The following is a 27545-nucleotide window of genomic DNA, read 5'->3' as shown; positions in this document are numbered from 1 at the left end:
GTATACTCCTCCCCCCTTTCCTGCATCCAAAATTCTCCCCACCCCTGCATGTTCCATCCTGGAACTTCACACAGGTCAGAAGCAGAGGAAGACAAGAAGATCACCCATCACACAGAACACAGAGCCCACAGTCACACCATAATGACATGAAGCCAGAGGCTAGCCATGTATGGAAAGGCTCAGGTACTGTATCTGAAGATAGTTCCCAAGGTTTCTCTGGTTCCTCTCTCTCCCACCTGCTCTTTCTTGGAGCTGTAGCTCCTATAATGTTTCCTTTTTTCTCTCCTTTGGTCACTTATTCTTTTCTCTGCTCCACTCTCCTCCACCCCCATCCTTTTCATCTCCATTCCCATGTTCACAACATTTCTGCTTTTTATCAGATTACTCAGGATTCCTTTCATAGTACCGATTGAAATAATCACTGTAATGAAAGAAATTCAAAGTGCTATTAAAGGGAGGTTTTAGTCTAGGTAAAATTGAGAATCTATTTCTGAGAGGCTGCCACCATTTATTTTTCCTGAACAACTGCCCCTTTCTTTCAGAGACCTGATCTCAGTTTCTACAAGCATGTTCCCTGTACATAGAGTTTATGTAATCCTAACAAAGTACAATCATTCTAACAGACTGGAGGTAAGGATCGACCTGTCAATGCCCATGCTCAGTGGAGAAGCAGCTACAGAAGCCAGAACTCCTACCTTCTGCTCCCCATAAACAACCTTGATTCATACTCCCAGCGGGGGAGAAGTGATAGGATGAACATAAGAGGACTCTGCACTCCAGCTCCATCAGCACCCAGAGAGAGAAGGAAAAGGAGAGGGACATATGGCATATGGAGGTAGCTACAATGTTATGAGTGGTTTTGAGGGGAAGATAAGATTGACTCAGAAAAAGAAGAGGCAACTATGTATAATGTGAACAGATAGTTGTAGAGAAGATGGTTGGCTCATGTCTACAACTTTACAACTTTAGGGAAATTGTGGTGGATTGTAGTGAAGATTCAGAACTGTGGTGTTGGAATGGTGTGGATTCAAACCCCTGTCGACATGTAATTTTCTAGTATAAAAATAGAAATAAAAGATAAAAAATTAACATGTACAAAAAACCCAAAAGTACATTCTGTAGCAAAGGATAATTTTTATATGACAAAGAAAGACATATGGTTAATTTCTATCTTCTTTGAGTAACTTAAGTAGGATGGTCCCAAACATTTTTTTGTTAATCATAAAAGGAAAACTGTGTATAACTTCAAAACAATATCTTTACCCCATCAACCCAATCATATACTCCCCTGTGTGGAAAATTTAAAGACTAAGGCGATGCATGTTGTTATTATACAGAACATCTTTACAAACATAAGAATCTGGAAGCCTGGTTAAGCATGTATTATATGTTATCCCCCCAACAATTCGCAAGTAAGGTAGATCCCCTAAAATGTACCACCTGGCTGCCATGAGGTAGGAATGGAATGACAGATACTGAGATTCAACTAAACAGATACTATATGTCAGTCTCAAGAGAGCACAAAGATAAACTCCTCTGAGTCAACACCAAATCCTGTGAGTTTCATGAATAGACACCGATATCATATAAGTTTCATACCTTTTGTGAAAACAGTCTTAAGGGCAGACATCCCATAACTATCAATGCGGGGGCGATCTACCTAGAATGCCATCAGTTAAGTCCATTTGGTCTTGAGATACTGTTTCTTTCCAAGAACTGTCACCACCCACAAGTCGCAGCTCAGAGCTATCTAGGCTTAGAGGAACCTCCATCCCACATTGTATCTCCTGCTGTGACTGAGGTTCACATTATAATAGGTGGTCAGCTGCACTCCAGAGGAAATAAGAACTTGGAACAAGGACAGGAGAACCTGTGGAAGTGGGGGAAGTTGGGTTTCAGTAAATGCAGTGTCTATAAGAAACACTAAGCTCCTCCAAATGTGGCCCCAGGGCTGTGAGGTGTGTAAATCCAGGTACCCCTGAATTCAAGGACAGCTCAGCTGGGTCTCTCAGAGGTATCCCAGAGGCTACAAATCTGAGTTGATCAATCTGCTTACCTGAACTTCAGGGCATCTGAGATGAGGCAAGCTAGTCTTGTTCCCCATGACTTTCTGTATAGCACTGGTTGGTATTTTAGACTGTGTCACTGAAGGTGAATTTGAATTCATCACTGCTGCCAGCTGGAGTTTCAAGGAGCCAGCTGGAGTTTCAAGAAGACTGAGCCTCGGGCTGTGAGTCTGCTGGAACTTTCATAACACCCTTGATGGGGCCTAAAGCTTTGCCCATAGGATTATAAAACTGAGTTGGACTTTGTTAGCTATACTGAGTTTTGTTATAGCCATGCTGAATTCCCCAACTGTGTTTCCTGGTCTGTGAGTTCAGCTTCCTGTTACACACCACAGCTGTATCTGATTATCAGATACACACCATGCCCTTGAGGCCGTGAAGATGACTTGAACTCTGCACTCAGCTCCTGTATATTGATGTTAAAACCCTCATCCCTACCTCCACATCTGTGAGTCAGCACCCATATTAACTACCTGATCACATGATCTTTCATAGTTTCAGACTAATACTCCTGGAAAAACCCACCAAAGTATATTAACAGTAGTGTGGACTCAGAGAAAGTCAATTTCATTAAAGGGCCAGAGCAAAAGTCCCTTAAAATGTTACAAGTTTTCAGATATATGTAATCTTCCTGAAGAGGAATTAAAAGAATTAGTTCTCATAATTCTCATTAAATGGGGGAAATTAATGGAGGTAAATTATAATAGGATCAGAAAAATTATAATGGGGCTATAGCAGAATACATTAAGCATGCCCAGGAAGATAATAAAGAGCTAAAGACAACAGTTTTTGAGTTAAAGAACACAGTAGCCAAATGAAAGAATTCAACTGAGAGTCTCAATACCAGAGGTGAAAGTTGAATTGGTGTGTATGAGAATGAGGTAGGAAAAAACAAGAATAAAGGAAGAGAGAGAAATAAAATGAAATGAAGACAACACCAGAGATATGTGGTATAATACAGAAAAGAACAGTTTTTGAACCAAATTTTCCAGGAGTAGAGGCAGAGGAAGAGAAAGAAGAACATATACTGGAGGACATGGTAGTCCAAAACTTTCCTGAAACTGAACAAAGAGAAATCACGTAAATATTCAGGAAGCTTAGAGCGTGCCAAATAAAATCAACCCAGAGATGTTTATACCAAAACATATCATAATTATGTTGATAAAAATCAAAGCTAAAGAAATTTGGATGGCAGAAAGTGGAAAAAAAAAAAGACATACCTATCGTGGAAACACGTAAGGTTATCAGCATATTTGCAGACAGAAATTCTAAATACCAGAAGGCAGTGGCAAAATAAACATAGAGCTCTTGGGTTATCAAAGTGGCTAAGTTGGATAGTATGCTGTTTTGTCTTGTGTATGACCCTGGTTCAGTCCCATTCCCTACCACTTTGAAGGAAACTCCATTTCCTTGTTCTCTCTCTCTCTCTCTCTCTCTCTCTCTCTCCGTCCCTCCCTACCACTCCCTCTCCCTCTCCTTCTCCTCTCCCCCTCTCTTTCTCTCTCTCTCTCTCTCTCTGCCTCCCTCTAAAAATAAACAAGCAAACATAGAACACTCAATGAGAAAGGCTTCCAACTAAGAATACCTATAAGACTTTCTATTCAATGCAGATTGAATAGAAAGATAGTTTCTCAGACAAACAATAATTGAAGGAATGTAACACTACTGAACTCATATTAGAAGTTCTTTTCCTCTTTTATTATTATTTTTTCCTCTTTTTTTTCCCTTTTTTTCACCAGAGCACTGTTGAATTCTGGCTTATGGTGGTGGTAGAGATAACAAAAAGTTCTAAAATGATTCATATGAAACAAAAAACCAAACAAGTAAAACCCCTGCAACAATAATCAATATCTACATAAAGTAATGGCAACTGAGTCTTTTAAATTTATAATTCTACTAAACATGAGTGGCTTGAAGTAATCTATGAAAAGACACACAATAGGAGATCAGAGTCAAGATGGCTGTATGAAGACAATACCAAGGAATCTCTGTAGATCCTTCTGTCTCTGAATAGAAGCAGAATTTCCAGGCCAGTAGGAGAGAAACTACAGAGGAGGGGATGCAGAGAAAATACAGTGGACTGGCCAAGAGTGCTGAAAGGGACAAAGGTGAGCCAGGCAGAGATTTACCTCTCAAATTCTTTTAAATCTTAAAAACATTTTTTATTAGTGATTTAACAATAATTAACAAGATGGTAAGATAACAGGGGTACAATTCCCACCATCAGAGCTCTGCACCCCATCCCCTCCATTGGAAGCTTCTCTATTCTTTATCCCTCTGGGAGTATGGACCAAAGATCTTTATCGGTGCAGAAGGTGGAAGGCCTTTTAAATCTAATCAGATTAGAGACCCAGAGAGACTTCTCCAGATGAGAAATGGAGTACCACAAAAAGAAGATGTAACCAAGGCAAGACAGCTACTGTGACTCTGGGGTCTCAAAACAAAAATGGCATGTAGCTAAGGGCAAAGTGATCTTTTGAGTAATTTGTATTTAGCACAAAACATGATGTTATGGAGCCACCTCAGGCATATTTCTCATCCAAATTACAGCGCTTGACCATCCACCCTTCCTGCATACCAACCCCTCCCCCTCCCCTCTTTCCCCTTTTTACTTGGGTTATAAAATTTCCTAGTTTTTTTTTAAATTTTTTAAAAATATTTATTTTATTTATTTATTCCTTTTTGTTGCCCTTGTTGTTTTATTGTTGTAGTTATTATTGTTGTTGTCGTTGTTGGATAGGACAGAGAGAAATGGAGAGAGGAGGGGAAGACAGAGAGGGGGAGAGAAAGATAGACACCTGCAGACCTGCTTCACCGTCTGTGAAGCGACTCCCCTGCAGGTGGGGAGCCGGGGTTCGAACTGGGATCCTTATACCAGTCCTTGTGCTTTGTGCCACCTTCGCTTAACCCGCTGCGCTACAGCCCGACTCCCAAAACTTCCTAGTTTTCAGTAAGAGTGGATACTGGTCTGACTCCTTGCTGATCCCTTTCAGGTTTTATCTCAATAAACTTGCCTTGGTTCTCAGAGATATTTGTCTCTCTATCTCTCTTCTGCAGTTTGATGCCCCAGTGCTTTTTTTTTTTTTTTTTTCCCCTATCAGCAACAGGTCTTGGAAGCCAGGTCTTAAAAACAAGTCAAAAGCTTTTTGGCTGCTGCTTCTTCTTCTGGTCAGAAACATCTCAACAGAGATGCTCCAAGTATCTGTCATGGCTACTTCTCCTGGGAACTGAACATGTGTGACTCCGCCAGCTGGTAAACTTTTAGACCCCTCTACAGCTATGAACAAACTATACCTCAGCTGATAATTGTTTATCTTATGGGACTAAACTTCTGATAACTAGACTCAGATTTTATGGACCTAGCATACTCTTAACCCCTGATGATAATTGCTTATTTTGCCTTTTACCCATTTCACCCTAATAAAACCTTCTATTGTTTAAACCTGTTAAAAAATCAAGTAAAAAATTATCCTTTAAATTCTGTTTCTCCAGTGTTACTGTTGACACCCCAAAACACTAAAGCATTAGTTATGGCTATGCAGATATACAGAAGTAATAGAGAATAAAGAATTAGAGAAAGATACAAAGACAAACAAACAACTGTGTTTTAAAAAATTGTTTCACAGAACTTTGCAAATTCTCAGAATGAATTCTCCAACAGACCATTTGGAGACCAGAGCAGGGGCGATGATGGAGATAGGGTCTACTGCCCTCTGGAGGCATAAGGAATCCTCTCTTCTCACTTCAGGTTTTCAGTTGATTGGACTGGTTCCCCGCCATTATAGAGGGAAATCAATTTTATTCAAAGCATATTGATTTGAATTTAACCTCATCTTAAAAAAGTATCTCCCCAGAATTTTTTAGACACTATTTGAGCAAAAGGTGGGTACCATGATCAGGCCAATTAGACACAAAAAGTCACACTAAAACAAGAAAGTTTGCTCAAATTTCTTGCACACATTATTTTGAGAATAATAGCTAGAATATATTCAATTGACCATAATATATCTGTCACTTGGTAAATTTAAAGTCTAGAGAACGAATGCTTATAATTAAATGTATGTTAATAAGATTGAACTGTTTTTTTTTTTACATGGTAAGCCTTCCCTATGAAATTTTTAATATACCAAATAGACCTGAGTTACCTTTTTTCCACAGGAGAAATTATTGTGAGATGACTTAGGAACCATTCTAAAAGTTCCCACATTCCTTCCCTTTCATCAATTAACAAATTTTATTCTTTTTATTTAAGATTTAGATTTCTGGGCAGTTTTATTACTGATATAATAACAGGCCTAGAACATTTGCCCCGTTTACTATAAAATGATGTTAATTACAGATTTAACTAGGTTTATTTAAAATAATTGAGGGAATGAAGGTAAATATAGACATAAAGTAAAACAAATTATCCTGATAACGTAAAATGCCTTTGCTATCTAGGAAGGCTAGAACAATTTATAGTCCAGGTCCTACAGGAGATTTCTGTTCCCTTTGATCATACATTTTATCTGCTAACACAATACATGCTTATGTTGTGTAATTTGGATTCTCACTAACAAAATCATATTGTGATTATATATAATTAGCTTAAGTTAAACTAAAACCTTAACACTTACTAGTAGGAGTTAGCACTTTTGAGATCCAAATGTTTACATAAATTACATTTTTCTTTCTTTTGTGAGAGAGTGAGAGAGAGAGAGAGAGGAGAAACACCTACATTACTGTGTCACCATTTGTTTTTTTTAATTTTATTTATAAAAAGGAAACACTGACAAAACCATAGGATAAGAGGGGTAAAACTCCACACATTTCCCACCACCAGAACTCCGTATCCCATTCCCTGCCTTGATAGCTTTCCTATTCTTTTTTAAGATTTTATTTATTTATTAATGAGAAACATAGGAGGAGAGAGAAAGAGTCAGACATCACTCTGGTACATGTGCTGCCGGGGATCGAACTCAGGACCTCATGCTTGAGAGTCTGATGCTTTATGCATTGTGCCACCTCCCGGACCACAGCTTTCCTATTCTTTAACCCTCTGGGAGTATGGACCCAAGGTCACTGTGGGATGCAGAAAGTGGAAGGTTTGGCTTCTGTAATTGCTTCCCTGCTGAACATGGACATTGACAGGTCGATTCATACTCCCAGCCTGCCTCTCTCTTTCCCTGGTGGGATGGGGTTCTGGGGAATCAGAGCTCCAGGACACATTGGTGGGGTTGTCTGTCCAGGGAAGTCTGGTTGGCATCATGCTAGCATCTGGAACCTGTTGGCTGAAAAGAGAGTTAACATATAAAGCCAAACAAATTGTTGAGCAATCATGGACCTAAAGGCTGGAATAGTGCAGATGAAGAGTTGAGGGAATCTCCATTTTGTAGATATCTAGTAGGCATATTTTAGTTATATTCCAAAGGGCCTGTCACCACTTGTAAAGTTTCCTCCTGCAGGTAGGACAGTGAGAGTGGGGCACTTGAATCCATGATGACATGTGCTCTACCAGGTAAACTGTCACTTGGTTCCCAATTCTATCATGTTAACTGAACCCAGAAGCCACAGACAGGACAGGACACATTTTTTTACACTCTGACATACAACTAAGTCACCACATCTATGAGGTATGAATAGAATAGGTTATATGCATTTGGGTCACCACCTATATTATACTATGTATATATAATACACATATTTTACACATAGATACATATTTTATATATACTTCATATATATTATTATTTTTAAAAATTACCACCAAATTTATCTCTGTGGCTTGGCGCCTCCATGACTAATGTACCACTCCTGGTGGCATTGAGAGGGAAGGGGGTGATAGAGAAGGAGAGAGAGAGATACAAACTGAGTTCCACTTTTGTTTGTGTGTTACTCTCAACTGTTTTTGCACTACAACCAGATGAGTAGTTAGTACAAACACCATGTCCTGAAAAGAGGAAAATATGTCCAATTTGCCTATGTTATAGTCCATTTTGCCTGCTACAAGAGAATAACACAGATTAGGAAGTTATAAACATCATAAATATTTGTCGTTGTGTTTTGGAAGCTAGGAAATCTGAGATTAAGGTTGTGGGATAGTGAAACTCTCCATGAGAGTAGCCTCTGTCTGGTTCATAGCAGGTGTGTCTCTGGAGTCTGCTATATGAAGCACTAATCTGCCCTTGTGACTTAAATACGTCTCAAAGGCCCGACTGACTAATATCATCATTTGGGGTTAGAATTTCATTTAGTTAATTAATCAATTAATTTGATAGGACAGAGAGAAATTGAGAGGGGAGGTGTAGACAGAGGAGAGAGAAAGAGAGACATCTGAAGCTCTGCTTCACTTTTAAAGTGAAGCTTTTAAAGCTTCCCCCTGCAGGTGAGGACTGTGAGCCTGAACCTGAGTTGGGATTAGAAATTCAAAATATCAACTATGATAAGATGCTGGGAGTCGGGTGGTAGCGCAGCGGGTTAAGGGAAGGTGGTGGCATGAAGCTCAAGGACCGGCGTAAGGATAACATGCTAGCCTTCACACTAACATACTTCACTTTAACAAAGATTGTTGACTTCTGACAATATTAAGAACTATTATATAGTGTTCTCTGCACACGAACTAGAATCCATCAATTTAATTAGAAATAAGAACTCACACTTACCCTCATTCCCATGGTTTATACTTTGGGAAATGTGCTTCCTGCCTCTCTTACTTTAGGGTTCATGGATCAGGCTCTGAGACTTTTGCTGAATTCATCCTCAGCCAAGAGGATAAGATGCTACCTAGTGGGGAAGTGAGTAGGGGCACTTCCTGAGTGAGAAGGTGCTGGAGGTCTTGGGTTTGCAGAGAGTAAGATGAACAGTGACAGACAGCTGTGGTGAAGGAACTGTGACTTCCGAGGGGAAGTGGCTAATGTGTAGAGTGTAGAATGAGCATCTGGGATTTCACATGTGGTGATTCAGAGGTTAAGTTCAAGAGTGGAAAGTCGTGAGGATGGTAATATGTGTGTACAAATCATGTGAGTAGAGTAAGGGCTTGCGGGGGTCATGTCTTAGGTGGTTTCTCCCTGTTCTCACCACGTGCTGAGTCCCAATAGCTCAATCATTTACTTCCTGAAGTTAGGGGAACTGGGGTCTTCAACAGAACTTACTCCTGTTTGCTTTCTGCCTTACCTCGCCTCTATGTCTCCTAGGATTACTTTTATTTGTTATCAACTTAGCCTCTTTTTCCCCCCTTCTCATCTGGAGAGCAATTACCCATCCTGAAGATGCCAAATTGTTAGGAGAGTCTGGGGTGATGACTCTTCTTCTTCTAGCGTTTGCCCTTCTTCCATAGCCAGTCAACAGCAAAGCTGTCAGGAGCTGCTTGTTGCTGGCTTTGAAAGTGACTGGGATCCATGTGGATTCAGTCAGCTAGGAAGGATCGTCAGTTTCCCCAATGAATGGGTACTCACGGGATGCACCACGAGAAGGTCGATCCAATGCAACCCACAATGTGATGGAAACCATCCCTACTGGGGCCAGGTGGTGGCGCAACTGGCTGAGTGCACACGTGACAATGTGCAAGAACTCGGGATCAAGTCCCTGGTTCCCACTTGCAAGGGAGAAGTTTGTGAGTGGTGAAGTAGTGTTGCAGGTGTCTCTCTGTTTCTCTCCTTCTCTGCCACCCACTTTCCCTTCGATTTCTGGCATCTCTATCCAATAAATAAACTTAATAAAAATTTTTTTGAAAAGAAAGAAATGAAACCATGCCTACCTGTCAGCGACCTCTAACCCATAGGGTCCATCACAAAGCCTCAGTCCTGCTTAGACCAGAGACAGGCATCAGGAATACAATAAAGATCTTTCTTTAAAATATCTCACCATCTCTCACCACCTCAGACCCTAGTTCTCCACCAATACAGACTCTTTCCCTTTGTTTCCTTCTTGTTTGCTGTGAAGACAGTTTAATACCACTGTGCCTGTAACAATGATCCCTTCTCTCATTGAGAAGCTTTCTCAAGTCAGAAACTTCTCTAAGACTTCCTTCTTCACATATTCTAGTCAAATATATCCCGTGCTAATCTCCACCGATTGAGGTCCATACTGCTTCTGTTGTCGCTTGAGGTCACTAAATAGATACAAAGTAAACCAAAGACAAACACTCACTTGGCAAGACCAGGCATCTTCTTAGGACTCAACAGGAAGTGGTCTTTATTCCTCACAATTAAATGTTTTTTTTCATATTTCTTTATTGGGGATTAATGTTTTATAGTTAATAGTAAATACAATAGTTTGTACATGCATAACATTTCTCAGTTTTCTACATAACAGTACAACCCCCCACTAGGTCCTCTGCCATCCTGTTCTGGGACCTGAACTCCTCCCCCCCCCCCCAGTCTTTTTACTTTGGTGCAATACACCAAAATTAAATGCTGTTTTTTGGCTTGTATTTTTTTTTGCCCCAGGGTTATTGCTGGGGCTTGGTGCCTACACTATGAATCCACTGCTTCTGAAGGCCATTTTTTTCCTCTTGTTGCCCTTATTGTCCATGGGTGTTGTAGTTAGTATTATTGTTGTCGTTGTTGTTGGATAGGACAGAGAGAAATGGAGAAAGGAGGGGAAGATAGAGAGGAGGAGAGAAGGATAGATACCTGCACACCTGCTTCACCGCCTGTGAAGCGACTCCCCTGCAGGTAGGGAGCCAGGGTCTGGAACCAGAATCCTTACGCCAGTCCCGCCGTACTACAGCATGGCCCCCAAATTAAATGTTTTAAAATATGAATCTAACTGATCTGATTGCTATTGATATGCTGATCATATGAATGCAGAATGATTGCATGGGACCGTTGGGAAAATAAACGGGCATTTTAAAAAGCTGTGTGCATCATATGTAGAAAAGGAAAGTGAGGTAGGGGGTGTGTTTTAGTCCCCTTGGGATGGTTAGACCCAGGGGCCTCCAAAGATTTTAAACAAAAGTATTTTTGGCTTCCAGATGTTTCTAGACTTCATTGGGATAAAAATTACTAGAAAACTTATTAATAGTAAGACAGTTGCTGATTTTCTTCTTCCAAATTTGATTTAAGACATCTATCTAGGGTGCAAAATCTTAAATCTTGTAAGAAAATAAGAGTCTTACAGGGAAACTGAGTTTGAGAAATGAGTGGATAAAATATAGAGCAAAGGACAAGAAACAGAAAGGATTCTTGTTCTGGGTCAACCCTGTACTTTCCCTGCCCCAGTACTGAAGTCAGTCATTCATCCTAAGAGTACAGCTATGTTCTTGTTGAAAGCTGTATTTAAAAACAACTACTTGGGAGTCGGGCGGTAGCACAGAGGTGAAGCACAGGTGGCGCAAAGCACAAGGACCTGAGTAAGGATCCTGGCTCAAGCCCCCAGCACCCCACCTGCAGGGGAGTCGCTTCACAGTCGGTGAAGCAGGTCTGCAGGTGTCTGTCTTTCTCTCCTCCTCTCTGTCTCCCCCTCCTCTCTCCATTTCTCTCTGTCCTATCCAACAACTACAATGATAAAACAACAAGAGCAACAAAAAAGGAAAATGAATAAATAAATATTAAAAAAAAACTACTTAAGGAACTCTAATGCACTGCTGGTGGGAATGCAAAATGGTACAACCATTATGGAGAACAGTATGGAGAATCCTGAAGCCAATACAGATGGAAATACCTTACAACCCAGCAATCCCACTCCTAGGCATTTATCCAAAGAGATAATATCACTAATTCGAAGGGGTATATGCACCCCCATGTTCATAGCCACATTATCTACAATAGTAAAAATTTGGAAGCAATCAAAATGTCCCTCCACAGATGATTGGTTAAAAAAGTTATGGGTCATATGTCATCTTTATGAAGTTCCATATTCTCAACTTGGCTCTGCAATCTTGTTTTACTTGTTTGGGATGTGACGTCACAAGTATTGTGTGGTTTTTTAAGTGCTTTACGGAACTCAGAGACTAGAGGAAAGGAATCATTGTCTCCCTCTATTATCTTGGGTTCTTATCATTAAGTCCTTGTAGGAAAGGAGAGATTGGGGGCTGGGCGGTATCACACCGGGTTTAGCGCACATGGTGCAAAGAGCAAGGACATGCGAAGGGATCCCGGTTCAACCCCTGGCTTCCCACCCGTGGGGTGGGTCCCTTCACAAGCAGTGAAGCACACCTGCAGGTATCTATCTTTTCCCCCTCTCTGTCTTCCTCTCCTCTCTCGGTTTCTCTCTTTTCTATCCAACAACAACAGCAATAACAACGAGGTCAACAAAGTGAAAAAATGGCCTCCAGAATAGTGGATTCGAAATGAAGGTATAACCCTGAAGACTAAATAAATAAATAAATAAATAATAAAGAAAGGAGAGATTGAAGGATAAAAGTCAAAGTTTAAGAACATGCACACTTTCTGTAGGGAAATCCTAGTAATTTCCCACAAATAATCTAAATCACCTCCTTAAATAACATCTTCCAAAACCAAAACCAAAGATAATTTTTTTTGTGTGTGTGGGAGGGAGTAGAGGGCTCATTATGGGATGTGACTAGAGAAGGAATAGTAAAGAAGGCTAGCTGGCTGTTAGGTGCATTTAAGTTGCTGTACTCTCAAAGCTAAGAGATAAAGAGATCTGATCTTCCTCTATTTCTTCATGCAGAAATGAACATGGTTACAAAGTAGTTATACTAAACAAGAGAATGGGTTGACTACTGCTAGTTGACTTTTCTTACGGGATATGGCAGGGTTTGACCAGATAGAGGTAGTCTAACTAATTGATATCCACCAGTAGTTCCTGACAGTTTAAGATCTCACCTCTGGGACACAAGAAACTATAACCAAGTTTTTGTTTTATTACATGACATTGCTGGGCTTAAAGGCTCCTGGAGACTTATTCAGCATTATATTTCTGGTTGACCAGCCTACTCTATGGCTCCTATGGTTAGCTCGTCTGCCTGTGGCTTTTTTCACGGAGTTCCTATAACCTAGATTCCTCTGAGTTTAAGGGAAAATCCAGCTCTTTCTGTTATATTTCATATATATGTTTTTTCTTATTTATTTATGGCTAGAGACCGAGACAAATTGAGATAATAGGAACTGAGATAGAGGAAAGAAAGAGAAAAGAGTCACCTGCAACACTGCTTTACCAGTCATGTAATTTACCCCCTTCAGGTGGAGACCAGGAACTTGAACCCAGATCCTTGTACATGATAACGAGTGCATTCAGTAAGGTCTGCAGCCACCTGGACCCTCTCTGTTACATGTTTAATGGATGCTCAGAAAGTTAAATAGAAGGCTGGAATGGGGACTAGTATATGAGCTGGTATACAGGGCCGGTGACCAAGAAGAGCCACCTCTTTCTTGTCAGGTCAGCTCTTCACAGAGGTTCCTCCTTTCTTTTTTTTTTTTTTTAAATTTATTTATTCCCTTTTGTTGTCCTTGTTGCTTTATTGTTGTAGTTATTATTGTTATTATTGATGTCATTGTTGTTGCATAGCAGCATAGAGAGAAATGGAGAGAGGAGGGAAAGACAGAGAGGGGCAGAGAAAGACAGACACCTGCAGATCTGCTTCACCGCTTGTGAAGCGACCCACCTGCAGGTGGGGAGCCTTGGGCTCGAACAGGATCCTTATGCTGGTCCTTGCACTTTGTGCCACCTGCGCTTAACCTGCTGCACTACCTCCCGACTCCCTCTACACAGAGGTTCTTCTGCTATCACAGAAGTAGGGAAGGGTGGCTAATGGACCCTTTTTGCCTCCCATCCTCACCAACATTTTTCTTTCACAGATGATCACTCTCTTTACTACAAATTTTCCTTCGTTGCTTATTTCACTTTTGGACAGCAATGGTGTGCAATTCAAGGCCAGATGAATGAAAAGAAGTTCCTGGATTGTGCCAATGACAAGATTCAACCCTGTAGTTTCCTGGGAAAGGAGATAAATTCCACCAGAACTTGGGTCAAACAGATTGGAACACTGAAACACGTGAGGGATGTTCTCAAGCAGAAACTGGCTGACATTAAATTAGGGAATTCTACAGTCCACAATAAGTTTTAAGTAACCCAGAGTAAGAGATTGCAAACTTATGGGGTTAAAGATGTTTATCTATTTGTTCATATAAAAATTAGTAGATGGTCCCACTCAAGAAGTTCAGAAGCCAAGACAGATCATGAAGGACCCGGAGATCCAAGGGAAGCATTGGAGTGTAGAAACCTGAGGTTTGTGGTGAGCAGATGCTGATATCTACCCCATGGGCAAAGTAACCCTCTCTCCCTGCAGGGCAACATGTTGTGTCAGAAGGAAGCCAATGGGCACATTCGTGGATCCTGGAAGTTTGGCTTGGGTAAACAGACAGACCTCCTCTTCAGCTCAGTGAAGAACAAATGGAAAACTATTCAACCTAAAGACAAACCAATGAAGAAATTCTTGGAGTATGGCAGCAAATTAAAAACATTCTTGCAGAAGGTCTCAATGGGAGATTGCAGGAGCTGGCTTGAGGATTTCATGGTGCACTGGAACAAAGAGCTGGAAGTCACAGGTAACTGAGGGAAAAGGCAGATGTGATAGTTGTTGTTGTTGTTTTAATATAAGGAGAGTAGAGGGAGGCAGAGAGGAGGGAAAGAGGGAGAGAAAAAAGATTTTCATTATGTGGCACATACAAAGCATGCAATCCCAGCTCCTAAGAAGCCTTTCTGTGGTCTGGGAGGTGGCACTATGTATAAAGCATTGGACTCTCAATCATAAGTTCCTGGGTTTGATCCCTGGCAGCACACGTACCAGAATGATGTCTGGTGTCCTCTCTCTCTCTCTCTCTGTCCCCTCCTATCTTTCTCATTAATAAGTAAATAAAATCTTAGGGAAAAAAGGAGCCTTTTCTGCCACCATCCTCATTCAAATAAAAAGAGTGATCATATTATATGTGTCATACCCTTATCTGTCTGAGCAACTTGAGGACAGGGCATCCCCTCTCCCCTGACAATCATGGGGCTGTCACAGATCCTGTCCCATAGTAGAAGGAAAAATCATGTCTGGAACTCAAGAAGGTGTCTCTTCAGATTTGAGACCTGAACAAAGAAAGCTTAGTCACTGTTGTGTTCTAATTGAAGCACCACCAGTAACAACCCCAAGTGGAGCCCAGTCCAACACCATGACCATCACACCCATCACCTGGATCCTCTCTTGCTCAGTCATACTTTTCATCCAAAGCTGAGCCATTGACAGTAGCAGGTACTGTGGGAAGAACTGAGTGGAAAGTGAAGAGTATAGGAATTTACGGTGTGAGAAAAGACAACAGGAGGAAGTTACAGTCTTTACCGTCCCTCTTGTGAAATATCTCATCATGAAAATAAGATCTATCAACAGTTTACATCTCATATTGCTTGAGAACAATAAACTGGGCAAGTTCATTTCTGAGATCTAATATCCTTTCATTGACAAACCAATGGGAAGGAAGGAGACACACCAAGACTTAAGACAAGTTGTTTTAGTGGAGTTTGGAGATCAAGAGCTGACTCAAGTTAGAGTCCTATCTGAGAGAGCCCCCACTGGATGATGGGAGAACAAGTTCATGCATACTAGATGGTACAAATATTTAATGAGAGGAGCATGGTAGTCCCACATGATCTGTGAAAGGGAAGGCACTCCTGGGGGAGGTAGGGGAGAGGGGCCAGGGACCAATCTTAGGAAGAGGGTTGGAAAGATCTTTCACATCTTAACCCATCATACTGTATGGTGAAAAGCTAAGATTTTTCCTCATAGAACTTGCATGCCTGAAGTCCCAGAGGCTACAAATTCAATTCCAAATACTGCCACATGCTAGAGCTTATACTTCTACCAGCCTTTACCTCTCTCAAAAAAATAAATAAATCTTAAAAATTTTTTACAGTGGGGTGGAGAACACTGCATAAGAGGTAGGCAAACAGACTTTCATACCTGAAACTCTAAAGTCCCAGTTTCAATTTCCCTCTCTACCAATAAACCAGAACTAAGCAGTGCTCTGGTTAAATCATTATCATCATCATCAATAAATTACAGGGGCCATGAGACACATGGAGTTGAGTGAACACATTATTATGTGTAAGGATGGGGGTTCAAGCCCCTGCCCCCCACCTGCAGAAGGAAGCTTCAAGAGTGGTAAAGCAGGACAGCAGTGCTATCCCTTCTACCTCTGTCTGTATCTCACCCTCCACTTCTCAGTTTCTTTCTGCCCTATCACAAGTTCACATATCTGTGAGACCATCCAAGCAAAAGTCAGCTTAACCATACTTCAACGATTTAAAGCAACATGAATTCGTTCTCTTACTCTCTGAGATGAGAAATCTGAAAGGGGTGAACTTCCATCACTGTTATCAAAGTTGCATTCCTGCAGGAACCTCTAGGGGGAGCCCGCCTCCTTGCCTTGTCCAGCTTCTCAAGACTAACTCCTGGCTCCATTGCATTTCCGCTTTTCCTAAGGCATCTGACTGAATCCTTCTTGTCCTGCCCTCTGTCCCATGCTGTCTTTCCACTTATAAACACCTTTGTGACTGAAACATGCAACACGTACTTCTCATAAAAAAAATAATGTTACTATTTCCCCTAAGACTGTTTTTGTAGGATGTCCACCTATCTTAGCCCCTCACCTGATGAAAATAATCTTGATAGGACAGAGAGAAGTTGAAGGGGGAGAGGGGAGATAGAGAAGGAGAAAGAGACAACTATAACCCTGTTTCACCACTCATTAAGCTTTCCTCCTGTAGATGAGGTCTAGGGGCTTGAACTCAAGTCGCTGAGCATGGTAACATGTGTGCTCAACCAGGTGCGCCACTGCCTATCTCCATAAAACATTATTTTTAATTATATTCCAAAGGGTCCAGGACTATACTAGTTTTCTTTTTTCTTTTCTTTTCTTTCTTTTTTTTTTTTCTGAGCCTGACACCTGATATGCAGGTGGACCCAAGTTATTGTCTGGGGACATGATGTCATGGCTGGAAAAAGGGCTAGAAAACTGGATCAGGGAAGAGAGTAACTCCCAAATATAGGAAAGGTGTATGAATATTGTTGATTTTAAACCTCACCGATTTAATCTGGGTTTCATATTCTGCATAGGAGCCTCTGTGTCCTCTGCATCCCTGTAGATCTGAGCTCACATTCTGTGGTCATAAATAGGAACGTTCCAAGCTGCCCCAATTTAAAAACCCATCTTCCTCAGGTTGAAGATAGCGTATGTTGTCCAGCCTCCCTTCAGAGGATGGAACATTCTCTACCGTTGTTGATCCACATTGAGGGCAAGGTCTTATGGGGGCCCATAAAGGGGTCTATTTTGTTGTTCCTGATAGAGATGACCAGTAACAATGGAGAGAGGGATCTATTTGAGGACTAGGCCCATCATGTCTGTTTGGGAATCTCAGGACTCCCCAACTTGGGCCCCAGCTGATGGGGTGGCCTGATAGTGACTAAAGAGTCATCATTAAAGTATGCCAGTCTCTTGCCCTTATTCAGCTTTTGTAGTCCTTGCTTTGATAAAGTTAGCTTTGGAGTGACTGAGGAAAGTGTAATAGGAAGTAGGTGAGGAGGGTAACTAAGTCTAAGTAGACACTATTTCATTAGGAACTTCATGGTGTCTTTTTAGGTCTTTCTACTTACTTTTGCTTCATTTATTGACTCACTGCAGACTATTGTGCAGTTTTGCTCTCAGGTATATTTTTTTCTCTAATTTATAGATACATGTGAACATATGCTCTATCTCATGGGACCTGGTCTATACCTAGGTTTTGGGACTTTGTTAGGAAGTGAACCACCTGTAGTGGAATTAGAGAATCCTATGAGAAAGGAAAGTTCTCACCTGAGTAATGAGGCTGAAGGGTTGACATTCCACGTCTGACGTCTCTGGACACACTCTGAAGTGAAGCATGCGGAGGTGCTACACGTTGCATTGATTCGGTTGGGATCAGGAGATGCAATATCATTTGGTATGAATTGAGAGAAGCATGCAGGAAAGTGAGCCCCACCCTAGAGGTCCCAGGACTGGGGGAAATAAAGGTTCTACAGAGGAAGCAGGAGGCTCCTACTGTCTTAGGGAATATAACTAAAATATGCCTACTAACTATCTACAAAATGGAGACCCCCCAAACTCTTCATCTACACTATTCCAGCCTTTAGTTAACCATTTGTTTGGCTTTATATGTTAATTCTCCTTTCAGCCACCAGGTTCCAGATGCTACCATGTTGCCAACCAGATTTCCTGGGCAGATGACCCTACCAATGTGTCCGGGAGCCCCGCTTCCCCAGAGCCCACCCCACTGGACAAGCTGGGATCACCCTGCCTATGCCCAAATTCAGTGGGGAAGCAATTACAGAAGCCAGACCTTCCACCTTCTGGGTCCATACTCCCAGAGGGATAAAGAATAGGAAAGCTATCAGGGGAGGGGCTGGGACATGGAGTTCTGGTGGTGGGAATTGCATGGAGTTGTACCCCTCTTATCCTATGGTTTTTGTCAGTGTTTCCTTTTTATAAATAAATTTTTTAAAAAAAAGATACAATCCAGTATTGGCAGCTCTAATTACATGGTGCTATTGCATCCCAAAATGCATAACAAATGGAAGCTTGTGCATTTTAAGCATTGAAGGGAAGGAATCTAAAAGCAGGAGTGGAGATTAGAGAACAGAAGGTGGCCAGGAGAGAGGGTGAATAAGGGCTGGAGGGTGGGGTGAGGGTGAAAGATTGAAGAACTCATGGTCGTATAGAACAGAGCGAGCTGGGGTTGGCCAAACAACCTGTGGCTTTCTTTTCATTTCCACCACCTCCTTCCGGTCCAACCTGGTCCCTTTGTAGACTGTGTGTCCTTGGTTGCTTCACAGACTGTGTGAGCCTCTGTTTCCCTTATAGACTATGTGAGAGACTGGCCTCTTTGTATACTGTGTGAACACTGTCCTGTACTGATGCAGTCTGGCCCCTTCACTGACTGTGTGGACAAGGCCCCATGCAACTGTATGAGAGACTGATGCATCCTCAGATCATGTGAAAGGCTGGCCCCTTCACAGACTGTGTGAGCCTCTGTTCCATTTATAGACTATGTGAGAAACTGGCCCTTTTGTATACTGTGTGAACACTTTCCCTCAGACTGACCCCTTTACTGACTGTGTGGACACAGGCCCACAGAACTGTAGTCTAGCTCCCTCATTAACTATGAGGGAGGTAGGTAGAGAGGTAAGGAAGGGAGAGAGGTCTCCACATGAAATTCTGCCAAAACTCCCCAGGTGCCAGTGTAGGGACCTGAGCCCCTGGGACCTGAGCATGGCCTACTTAGAGACTGTATGAGCCTTTGACCCTTTTATAGAGTATGTAAAAGCAGGGCCCCTTGACAAACTGTGTGACTGCTGCTTTGCACTGCTAGCAGCATTCTGTCAGATCCCTTCACTGACTGTGGAGATAACCCCATACAACTGTTTTCTGTCTTCTTCACTGACTGTGGACATAGACCCACAGGACTGTAGTCTGGTTCCCTCACTGACAGTGAGAACATAACCCATTCTCGGTCTGTGTGAGAGCCTGGGGCATTCACTGATGATACGAGCACGATCCCACACTAGAGTAGTCTGACGCCAGGGGTGAGCTTCTGCCGTACCCACATCCCACATCCTGCATTTTAGTTTGGTAAAGGCAAAACGAATATCTCATTTGTTCAGAGCCCGTGACGTATCGTCTAGCTCTGTGTTCCTATTTTCATTTCTGTAATGTAAGCAAAGAAATTTCTTTTTTTTTTTTTCACACTGCACATGAGACTGACCACAGTTAGGCCTTGCCAGACTCCAGGTTCACATGGCAGGCAGTGCTGGTGCCAAGTTCAGGCTTCACATCCTGGTCCTGTCTCTGCTGTGGTGGTATTCTCGAGTCACAGGCAGTGGTAAGTTCAAGGGTGGCAAGGGGAGTGTGGGAGACTGGGACAGAGACGTGGAAAAAAGAACTTCCTCCCCTGGCTGCATGTCTGCCCTCCCTAAAGCCCTCTGGGGTCTACTCTTGACTTAGCCTATGCCCTGGTCTTAGCAAGGAAAGAACCAGAAGAGAAACACCAGTAGGGGGTCAGGAAATGGCTCACCTGGGGGAACACCCATTTTGCCATGCTAGAGGACCCAGGTTCAAGACTAGGTGAAGTTTTGGGTGCTACAGATCTCTCTCTCTCTCTTTCTCTCTCTCTTTCTCTCTCTGTCCCTCTCCCTCTCCTTCTCTCTATCTCTCTCCTTTTTCTTCTCTCCCCCTCCCTTTGTCCATCTCTGTCTCTGTTTATTATCCTATAACTAAAGAAAAATGTCCACCAGGAACAAATAAGTCATTCAGGTACTGACCCCCAGAATAGTCCTGGTGGGGAAAAATGCCAGAAGAATGAGGAGGGAGGTAGAGAGGTAAGGAAGGGAGAGAGGTCTCCACATGAAATTCTGCCCAAACTCTCCAAGTGCCCGTGTAGGGACCTGAACCCCTGGGACCTGAGCATGGTCAGGTCAGGGACACTGACTCAGGTACAAGACCTCAGTCAACCCAGTGCCCCTGCTCTGTTCCAGTGACAACTCCACACAGACCCTGCATTACCCCCCAAAGCCCAGAGCACTGTGCAGAGGACCACCCCAGGAGCTCCCCTCACCAGCTACCCCTGCATCACCTCCCCTCCAGCCTCAGTCTTATGAAGGGGGCAAGCCATCTACCACTGGATGCTGCAGAAAGCAGAATTCCGTCAGTCTTTTGCTAAAAGGGAACCTGCTAAGTGTGCTCTTTGAGGCCAATGTACGTGCAACTCCTTCCTCTAAGTAATGGCTGCTTCTTTAGGTTGGTGGAAGTGGGGACAGCCTGAAAGGCTTCCCTGCTCAATTTTATCATTCTCAGTGGACTCCTCCTCCTCCTCCTCCTCTGCCTCCTCCTCCTCCTCCTTCTTCTTTCCTGATAGAGGGTGAGGTCAGGGGGTGGGGCAGACAAAGAGACAGAGTGAGAAGAAGAGACGCAGCAACACCACTCATGAAGGTTTCCTCTGCACAATGCTCTGATATGGCCGCTGGGGGCTGGAACGCAGATTGTCCCACATGGTCAAGTTTGAACTCTACAAGATGAGCGTCTTCTGGTCCTCAACTCACCTTTGTTTTTCATTTTTAGATATCCACTCTCTCAGCTATGACTTCACCATGGTTCCTAAGCTGCCCTCTCTAGTAAGATGGTGTGAAGTGCAAGGCCAGGTGGATGGACAGTTTTTTCTTTCCTATGACTGTGCCAGTGAGAAGGTAAAAGCCCTCACTTCTCTGCAAAATGAAACAGATGCCATAAAGACCTGGGAAAGCCAGATGAAAACTTTGAATGAGCTATTGGAAATGCTCAGAATGAACCTGCTTGATGTTAATCCGGAGACTGTCACAACCAGAGGTATGTTTGGAAAACCCAGGGAAAAGGTAAAGAGATTTTTATAGACTGGGGAGCTGTGTGTTTATATAAAAATTAGAAGTTGATCCCACCCAAGAGGTGCAACAGTAAGGATAAGACATGGGGGAAGAGCAGAAGAAGCTACTAGGGATAGAATGGATGCCATTGGTGCAAAGGATTTGTGGAAAGCAAAAGCTGATCTCTTTCCACAGAGACAGATCCAGTGTTCCTGCAGGGCCGGGTGACATGTCAGAAGGAAGCCAGTGGAGTCACCCATGGATCCTGGCAGTTTGGCTTTGATGGACAGATGTCCCTCCTCTTTGACTCAGAGAAGGGAGGCTGGAAAGACATTCAACCTCAAGGCATACTGATCAAAGAGACATTGAACAAAGATGAGAATGTGTTTGAGCTCCTCATGAATATTTCAATTGAAAACTGTAAGATCTGGCTGGAGGAAGTTTTGGTGCATCTGGGGGAAAAAGGTAATAAGGAAGAGACATTGTTTCCTCAAAATAAGGTGTGTGTGTGTGTGTGTGTGTGTGTGTGTGTGTGTGTGTGTTCTTCTTGTTAGAATTATTGCCACAGAGGTGTCCTACCGCTTTTTTTTTTTTTTTTTTTTTTTGCCTCCAGGGTTATTGCTGGGGCTTGGTGCCTACACTCCATGTCCACTGCTCCTGGTGGTTTTGTTGCCTTTGTTGTTATTGCTGTTGTTATTGTTGGATAAAAGAGAGAAATTGAGGAAGGAGGGGAAGACAGAGAGGGGAAGAGAAAGACACCTTGCAGACCTGCTTCACCACTTGTAAGGTGAGCCCCCTGCAGGTAGGGAGCTGGGGCTCAAACGGGGATCTTTGCTCTGATCCTTGCACTTAAACCACTGCACTACTGTCAGGCTCCCACCTACCACCTTCCCCCCTTCTTACCTTCTGACAACTATTCCTCTCTGCACCTATATTCATTCACTTTGGATTTCTTGCAGGCATGAATGCACTGTTGACATTTAAATGTTTTCTTCTTACTGTTGACTTTTCTGAGATTTTGTTTTATGACCACTAGGGTCATTGCTGGAACTTGGTGCTAGCACTAAAGTCACTGCATCCGGGGGCCATTTTCTTTTCTTCTCTTTTCTATACTTTTCTCTCCTCTCTCCTCTCCTCTTCTCTTCTCTTCCCTTCTCCTCTCTTCTCTCCTTTTCTTTTCTTTTCTTTTCTTTCTTTTTTGTTGTTGTAGTTAATGATTGATATCATTGTTGTTGGATAGGACAGAGAGAAATGGAGAGAGGAGGGAAAGACAGAGAGGGGGAGAGAAAGACAGACACCTGCAGACCTGCTGCACCACTTGTGAAGTGACTCCCCTGCAGGTGGGGAGCCAGAGGCTTGAACCGGGATCCTTATGCCAGTCCTTGTGCTTTGTGCCACCTGTGCTTAACCCGCTGCGCTACTGCCCGACTCCCTCTTTCTTTCTTTCTTTTTCATTTTATTGACAGGACAGAGAGTAATTGAGAGGTGGGAGAAAGAAAGAACAAAAGAAAGATAGACACTTGCAGACCTGCTTCACCACTCCTGAAGCATTCTCCCTGCAGGTGGGGAGTGGGGGCTTGAACCCAGGCCTTTGCACAATGTCATATGTGTGCTTAACTAGGTGCTCCACCACCCGGCCTGAACTAATCTTTTCTGTTATCTCTAGGACATCACTGCTCCAGACTGACATTTTCAGATAGAAAGAGAAACAAGGAAAGATGCCACAACACCGAAGATTCCTCTAGGGCAGTCGACAGGCTTAGACCTAGACCACCATGACACAGTAGACACACTATTGAACTGAGCTGCCTTTCTGGCCCTTCTAAGATGAACTTCACTTAAAAAAATTTTTTTAAAAATATTTATTCATTTTCCCTTTTGTTGCCCTTGTTGTTTTTCATTGTTGTAGTTATTATTGATGTTACTGATGTCATCGTTGTTGGGCAGGACAGAGAGAAATGGAGAGAGGAGGGGAAGACAATAGAGAAAGACAGACACCTGCAGACCTGCTTCATCACCTGTGAAGCGACTCCCCTGCAGGTGGGGAGCCAGGGGCTGGAACCAGGATCCTCATGCTTGTCCTTGCACTTTGTGCCTCCTGCACTTAACCCGCTGCACTACTGCCCAGCTCCCGATGAACTTTACTTTTTAATCTCACTTTTTTCCCCCTGGAAACCCTCCAATGCCACCACAGTGTCAGCTTTTGAGAAGACCTCTCCACCACCATCCACACGCATCACCTCTTATGTCATAGCAGAAGTGATTGGTAAGAGGCAAACCTTGCTTTCCCGTTAGCTATGTGAGTTCCTTGGAGGAAGGCCCCATCTCCTCTCTCTGTTCCATTCCAGGACCTGTTGCTGCAGAACCCACAAGTACAGAGAAAAAATATCTTAGGTTTATGCATTATTTTGGTTTGCCAGGAGCTAAGAAGGCATCTCCTTACAGCTGGGATGTAAACAAGGGCTATCACTCTTGTGTTTCCATTTCAGCATCAAAAAACATCATTCCAGGTAGAGCCCAATCCAAGTTCTTGGTTGTCACCCCTGACCCCTGGATCTTCCTCGTGATCCTCAGCTGTTTGATCACATTTTTCACCCAAGGTGGAGTCCTTGTTCAAAGAGAAAGGTACAGTGGACAGAACTGAATGGGAAGGAGGGTACGATGGTCTGGTGTAAGGGGGGAGAAGGGGACTTCCCAGTCAGACCTCCCTGCCATGGAAATAAGCATAGATTCTAAGAACTCCTATCTTTTGAGAGTCACAATTTGGACAAGCTCAGCCCTGAACTCTGACACCCCTTCACCTTTAAGGCAGGTCTTCTGAACAATGTGCTTTCACAAAGTTGAGCTGATTCATACCACAGTTACTGTTTGGAGGACATGTGATCCAATGCCAGTGGCGGGGGGGGGGGGTTAGTTGGGGACAGCAAGCACTTGTCATGGGTTGTTCTCACATTTAGTGAGAGCAGCATGGTGTCCCCTGTGATGTCAGTGGGGAGGGGACTTGGCCCAGGGGTAAGAGGACATGGATAATGTCCAGTCCAGGAAGAGGAGGTGGGGAAGCCTTTGAAGCCCCTCTAAAAACCCTGGAGTTTACGGCCATGTGACTGCACAGTAATATAGGTGGCAGCAGGCAAGGCAGAATTTGATGAAATTGAGCAAGACAAGGTGCACAGGAGGCCAGTTTTCCAGGAACACTGGGAGTTCTGGTTAAATTCATCAGGCACCTGGCAGTCAGCCACCTGTAAGGCTTGGATGCTGGCCCTCTAAGCATCTCCTGCCAGGAGTAGAGGTGACCAGGAGACATGGGGAGAGGGAGGAAGTGAAATGCTGTGCTGCTGTGATGCTCACTGCTGAACTGGATCAGGACAAATGGAATGCGACAGGGACAGTCATACAGCTGTGTGTTCTGCTGACTAAGAGTCTCAAGGAGAAGGAAGAAAAGGGTGCCAGCCTGTAGCTTTCCACAGGGCAGGAGGTCCAGGATGCAGGCCTTTCATTCTCACTGGAGCTTGTACCAGGTCCTTTAAGCCAACTTCCCAGCAGGAGGAGAATCAGGACCTGAGAAAGGGAGCAAATAATTCATTACTCACTTCACTTGAGCCTAGACCCTCAGCACAGGCCTAGGGCTAACTGTACTGTGAAGGGAGAAGAGGAGGAGGAAGAGGAGGAAGAAAAAGAAGAAGGAGGAGGGGGAGGGGGAGAGGAAGAGGAAGGCACCAGGGTGGCTGTTGAGGGTGTAGGGGAATGATTGGCCTCAGTGAGGGGTTCTGAGATGGGGGTGGCTGGGGAGGAGCAATCCCAGGAGAGCTGCCCAGGATATCTCGGCCATTGAAACAAATATTTGTTCTTTTCTAAAGGCTGACGGTGCCTCCAAGTAGCCCCTGAGTGAGGTCTTTCTCAGTCACTCTGCCTACTGGTCCTCGGTCGGTCGGTGGAGCCCCTGCTTTTCCTGCTTAAGTGCCAGGACTTCAGGCCTCACAAATGCAGAGGCTCATCAGAGTGCAGTGATGTCACAGACAGCGTGTGTGTCTTTAACTGTGGTTGGTGATTATCTTCTGCAGTGCCTTTTGTTTCTTGTGTCTCTGCAGACTCATATATGTGGTGCTGGGGCTTGAACCCAGGGCCGCATGCACTGTAAGTCAGGCTCTTTATCCATTGAACCGTCTCCTTGCCCCAATGTAAAAACTTAAAGCCTTTTTAATATGTTTGAGGACTTTAGGTTAACAGAAGATTAAAATGAACAATAAAGCCAATCTCTCCACACAAGTAATTATTATTTTTTAATTTATTTTTATAGTTGTTGTAGTTATTGTTGTCATCATTGTTAGATAGGACAGAGAAGTGGAGAGAAGAGGGGAAGCCAGAGAGGGGGAAAGATAGGCACCTGCAGACCTGCTTCACCAACTCTGAAGCGACTCCCCTGCAGGTGAGGAGCCGGGGGCTCGAACCAGGATTCTCACCCGGTCCTTGCACTTTGTGCCACCTGAGCTTAACCTGCTGCACTAAAGCCCGACTCCCACAAGTAATTATTATACAGGTTAACAAGAGAGGCAAATAAAACTTATAGCTCATACCTCCAATGTGACAAAAATACCCAAGTCTATCAGTCCTTGTGACTATACTATACAGGACATTATTAGAGCAGCTATTGACCCTTGCATGGGCTCTGAGGGTTAGACAGAAGGAATGCGTAGAAGCAAGTCTACGTCGCTTGTATTTTGTGACTAGACAGAGTCCTTTGTAGGAAACACACTCAAGACTTGACATCATAGAAAACAAAGACAAGGGAGGCACTTCAGTGTGATGGCTCATTGTCTTATAGTTCAGGAAGACAAGCGGCTTAAAATCCTCATAGCCTCTGTACAACTTTATGCTGGTTCCATCAATCTTTTTACTTATTAAAACAGGAATTAAGGAGAAACATAATCATCACAATTTGGTGTAAGAAGGTAAAGAGAGAGCTTCACAAATACAATTGAGATCCTTCTGTGGCAGAGGCGAAGTCGCATATGCAGTGTGGCGAGTTCCCAGCAGGCTAGGACTGACTGAAAAGCCGAAAGTCCTAGACCACACTGAAGCTATTCATCCTCTTGTTTCCAATTACATTGATAATTTGAGGACTTATTGGCTACATGAAAATACACAAATATTACCTGGGGACAATAAAAAGAGATCCCCAGGGGAAGTACGTAGTGACAGCAATTATGGCAGTGAGTGTGATGAGACCAAACATGGCCTGGGAGCAGAAGCTGCTGTGCGCGTAGAAGGGCTTTCAGAAAAAGAGCTACTTGAGTTAGTGAACTCTCATATATACAAATGTTAGCCAGTAGAGAGCCCCCATGGTGTGTGCTTACCTTACAGCAGAAGATTTCTTTAGGTAGACAGTTTGCTAGGTATTAGAAGAGTGTTACTTAGACCCATCCAAGAATGGGTTAAGAAGAAAAGCTGTTAGACTGAGCTCCAGAAAAGACATGCTAACCCAACACAGATGGCCGAAACAAAGAGAGTAATATTTGAAGTTATTTTAACCACACCAAGGCCACACAGATAGTCAAAACCCAGGGGAGGGCAGGCTGTTTCAGACCAAGAGAAGCTTCAAGGAGAACATGCCTATAATGATAATAATATCTATAATGATAATAATGTCTGGAATTATTTTTGATGTTAATAAAAATAGTCTTACATGATGTCAACGGTATCGCTGTGAAAAATGTTTAAATAATAAACCTCTGCAGACAGAGGACAGACGTGCCTCTCTCAGCACTTGAAGCAGCTGACGTGTCTCTTTAATCATTTCGCCTACTCCCCTTCCCTTCAGAGGACCCTAATAACCTGCTGGGGCTGCCTCCTGACACTGCTGTTTCTCTCCATTTTAATTTTTCTTTTCTTTATTTATTTGAGAGAGAGAGAGAGAGAGAGCCAGGTATCAAGAGGGGGGGAGGAGGTAGAAAGGCAGAGAGATACCTGCAGTCCTGCTTCAGTGAAGCTTTCCCCCTGCAGGTGGGGGCTGGGGACTTGAACCAAAAGGAGACCAAATTCCAGAGCTTGAGCGCCACCTACAGGACATTGCCTTGCATTTAATAGTCCTGTTTATTTAGACGGGAAGATTTGAAGGTTTCATCTTTAGT

General features: G+C 43.2%; 2 protein-coding genes across 2 annotated transcripts; both read left to right on the top strand.

Moving 5' to 3' along the window:
• Nucleotides 1–95: 95 nt before the first annotated feature.
• On the top strand, nt 96–15206 carry LOC132542611 (UL16-binding protein 1-like). The gene is made up of 4 exons (XM_060205123.1): nt 96–183; nt 5168–5319; nt 13808–14058; nt 14263–15206. Exons 3-4 carry the CDS (start codon nt 13888–13890, stop codon nt 14563–14565), a joined length of 474 nt encoding a protein of 157 aa, XP_060061106.1. The 5' UTR covers nt 96–183; nt 5168–5319; nt 13808–13887; the 3' UTR covers nt 14566–15206.
• Nucleotides 15207–19222: 4016 nt separating this feature from the next.
• LOC132542670 (UL16-binding protein 1-like) lies at nt 19223–25687 on the top strand. The gene is made up of 5 exons (XM_060205341.1): nt 19223–19904; nt 21140–21403; nt 21613–21882; nt 23907–24042; nt 25275–25687. The coding sequence occupies exons 1-5, from the start codon at nt 19820–19822 to the stop codon at nt 25300–25302; spliced, it is 783 nt and encodes a 260-aa protein (XP_060061324.1). The 5' UTR covers nt 19223–19819; the 3' UTR covers nt 25303–25687.
• The last annotated feature ends 1858 nt before the right edge of the window (nt 25688–27545 follow it).

This window comes from Erinaceus europaeus, chromosome 13, assembly GCF_950295315.1.
Source record: "Erinaceus europaeus chromosome 13, mEriEur2.1, whole genome shotgun sequence".
In the NCBI taxonomy this organism is placed as follows: domain Eukaryota; kingdom Metazoa; phylum Chordata; class Mammalia; order Eulipotyphla; family Erinaceidae; genus Erinaceus; species Erinaceus europaeus.
The sequence above is the reverse complement of the archived record's forward strand: the minus strand, read 5'-3'. Positions and strand labels throughout refer to the sequence as shown.

Bases quoted from the DNA above. Each gene is read 5' to 3' on its own strand.
- LOC132542611 (XM_060205123.1), top strand. From the start codon at position 13,888: ATGAATGAAAAGAAGTTCCTGGATTGTGCCAATGACAAGATTCAACCC. The intron at 14,059-14,262 runs GTCCACAATAAG...AGATGCTGATAT, and splicing joins TTAAATTAGGGAATTCTACA to CTACCCCATGGGCAAAGTAA.
- LOC132542670 (XM_060205341.1), top strand. From the start codon at position 19,820: ATGGCAGGCAGTGCTGGTGCCAAGTTCAGGCTTCACATCCTGGTCCTG. The intron at 19,905-21,139 runs GTAAGTTCAAGG...TTTCATTTTTAG, and splicing joins TTCTCGAGTCACAGGCAGTG to ATATCCACTCTCTCAGCTAT. The intron at 21,404-21,612 runs GTATGTTTGGAA...CTCTTTCCACAG, and splicing joins GGAGACTGTCACAACCAGAG to AGACAGATCCAGTGTTCCTG.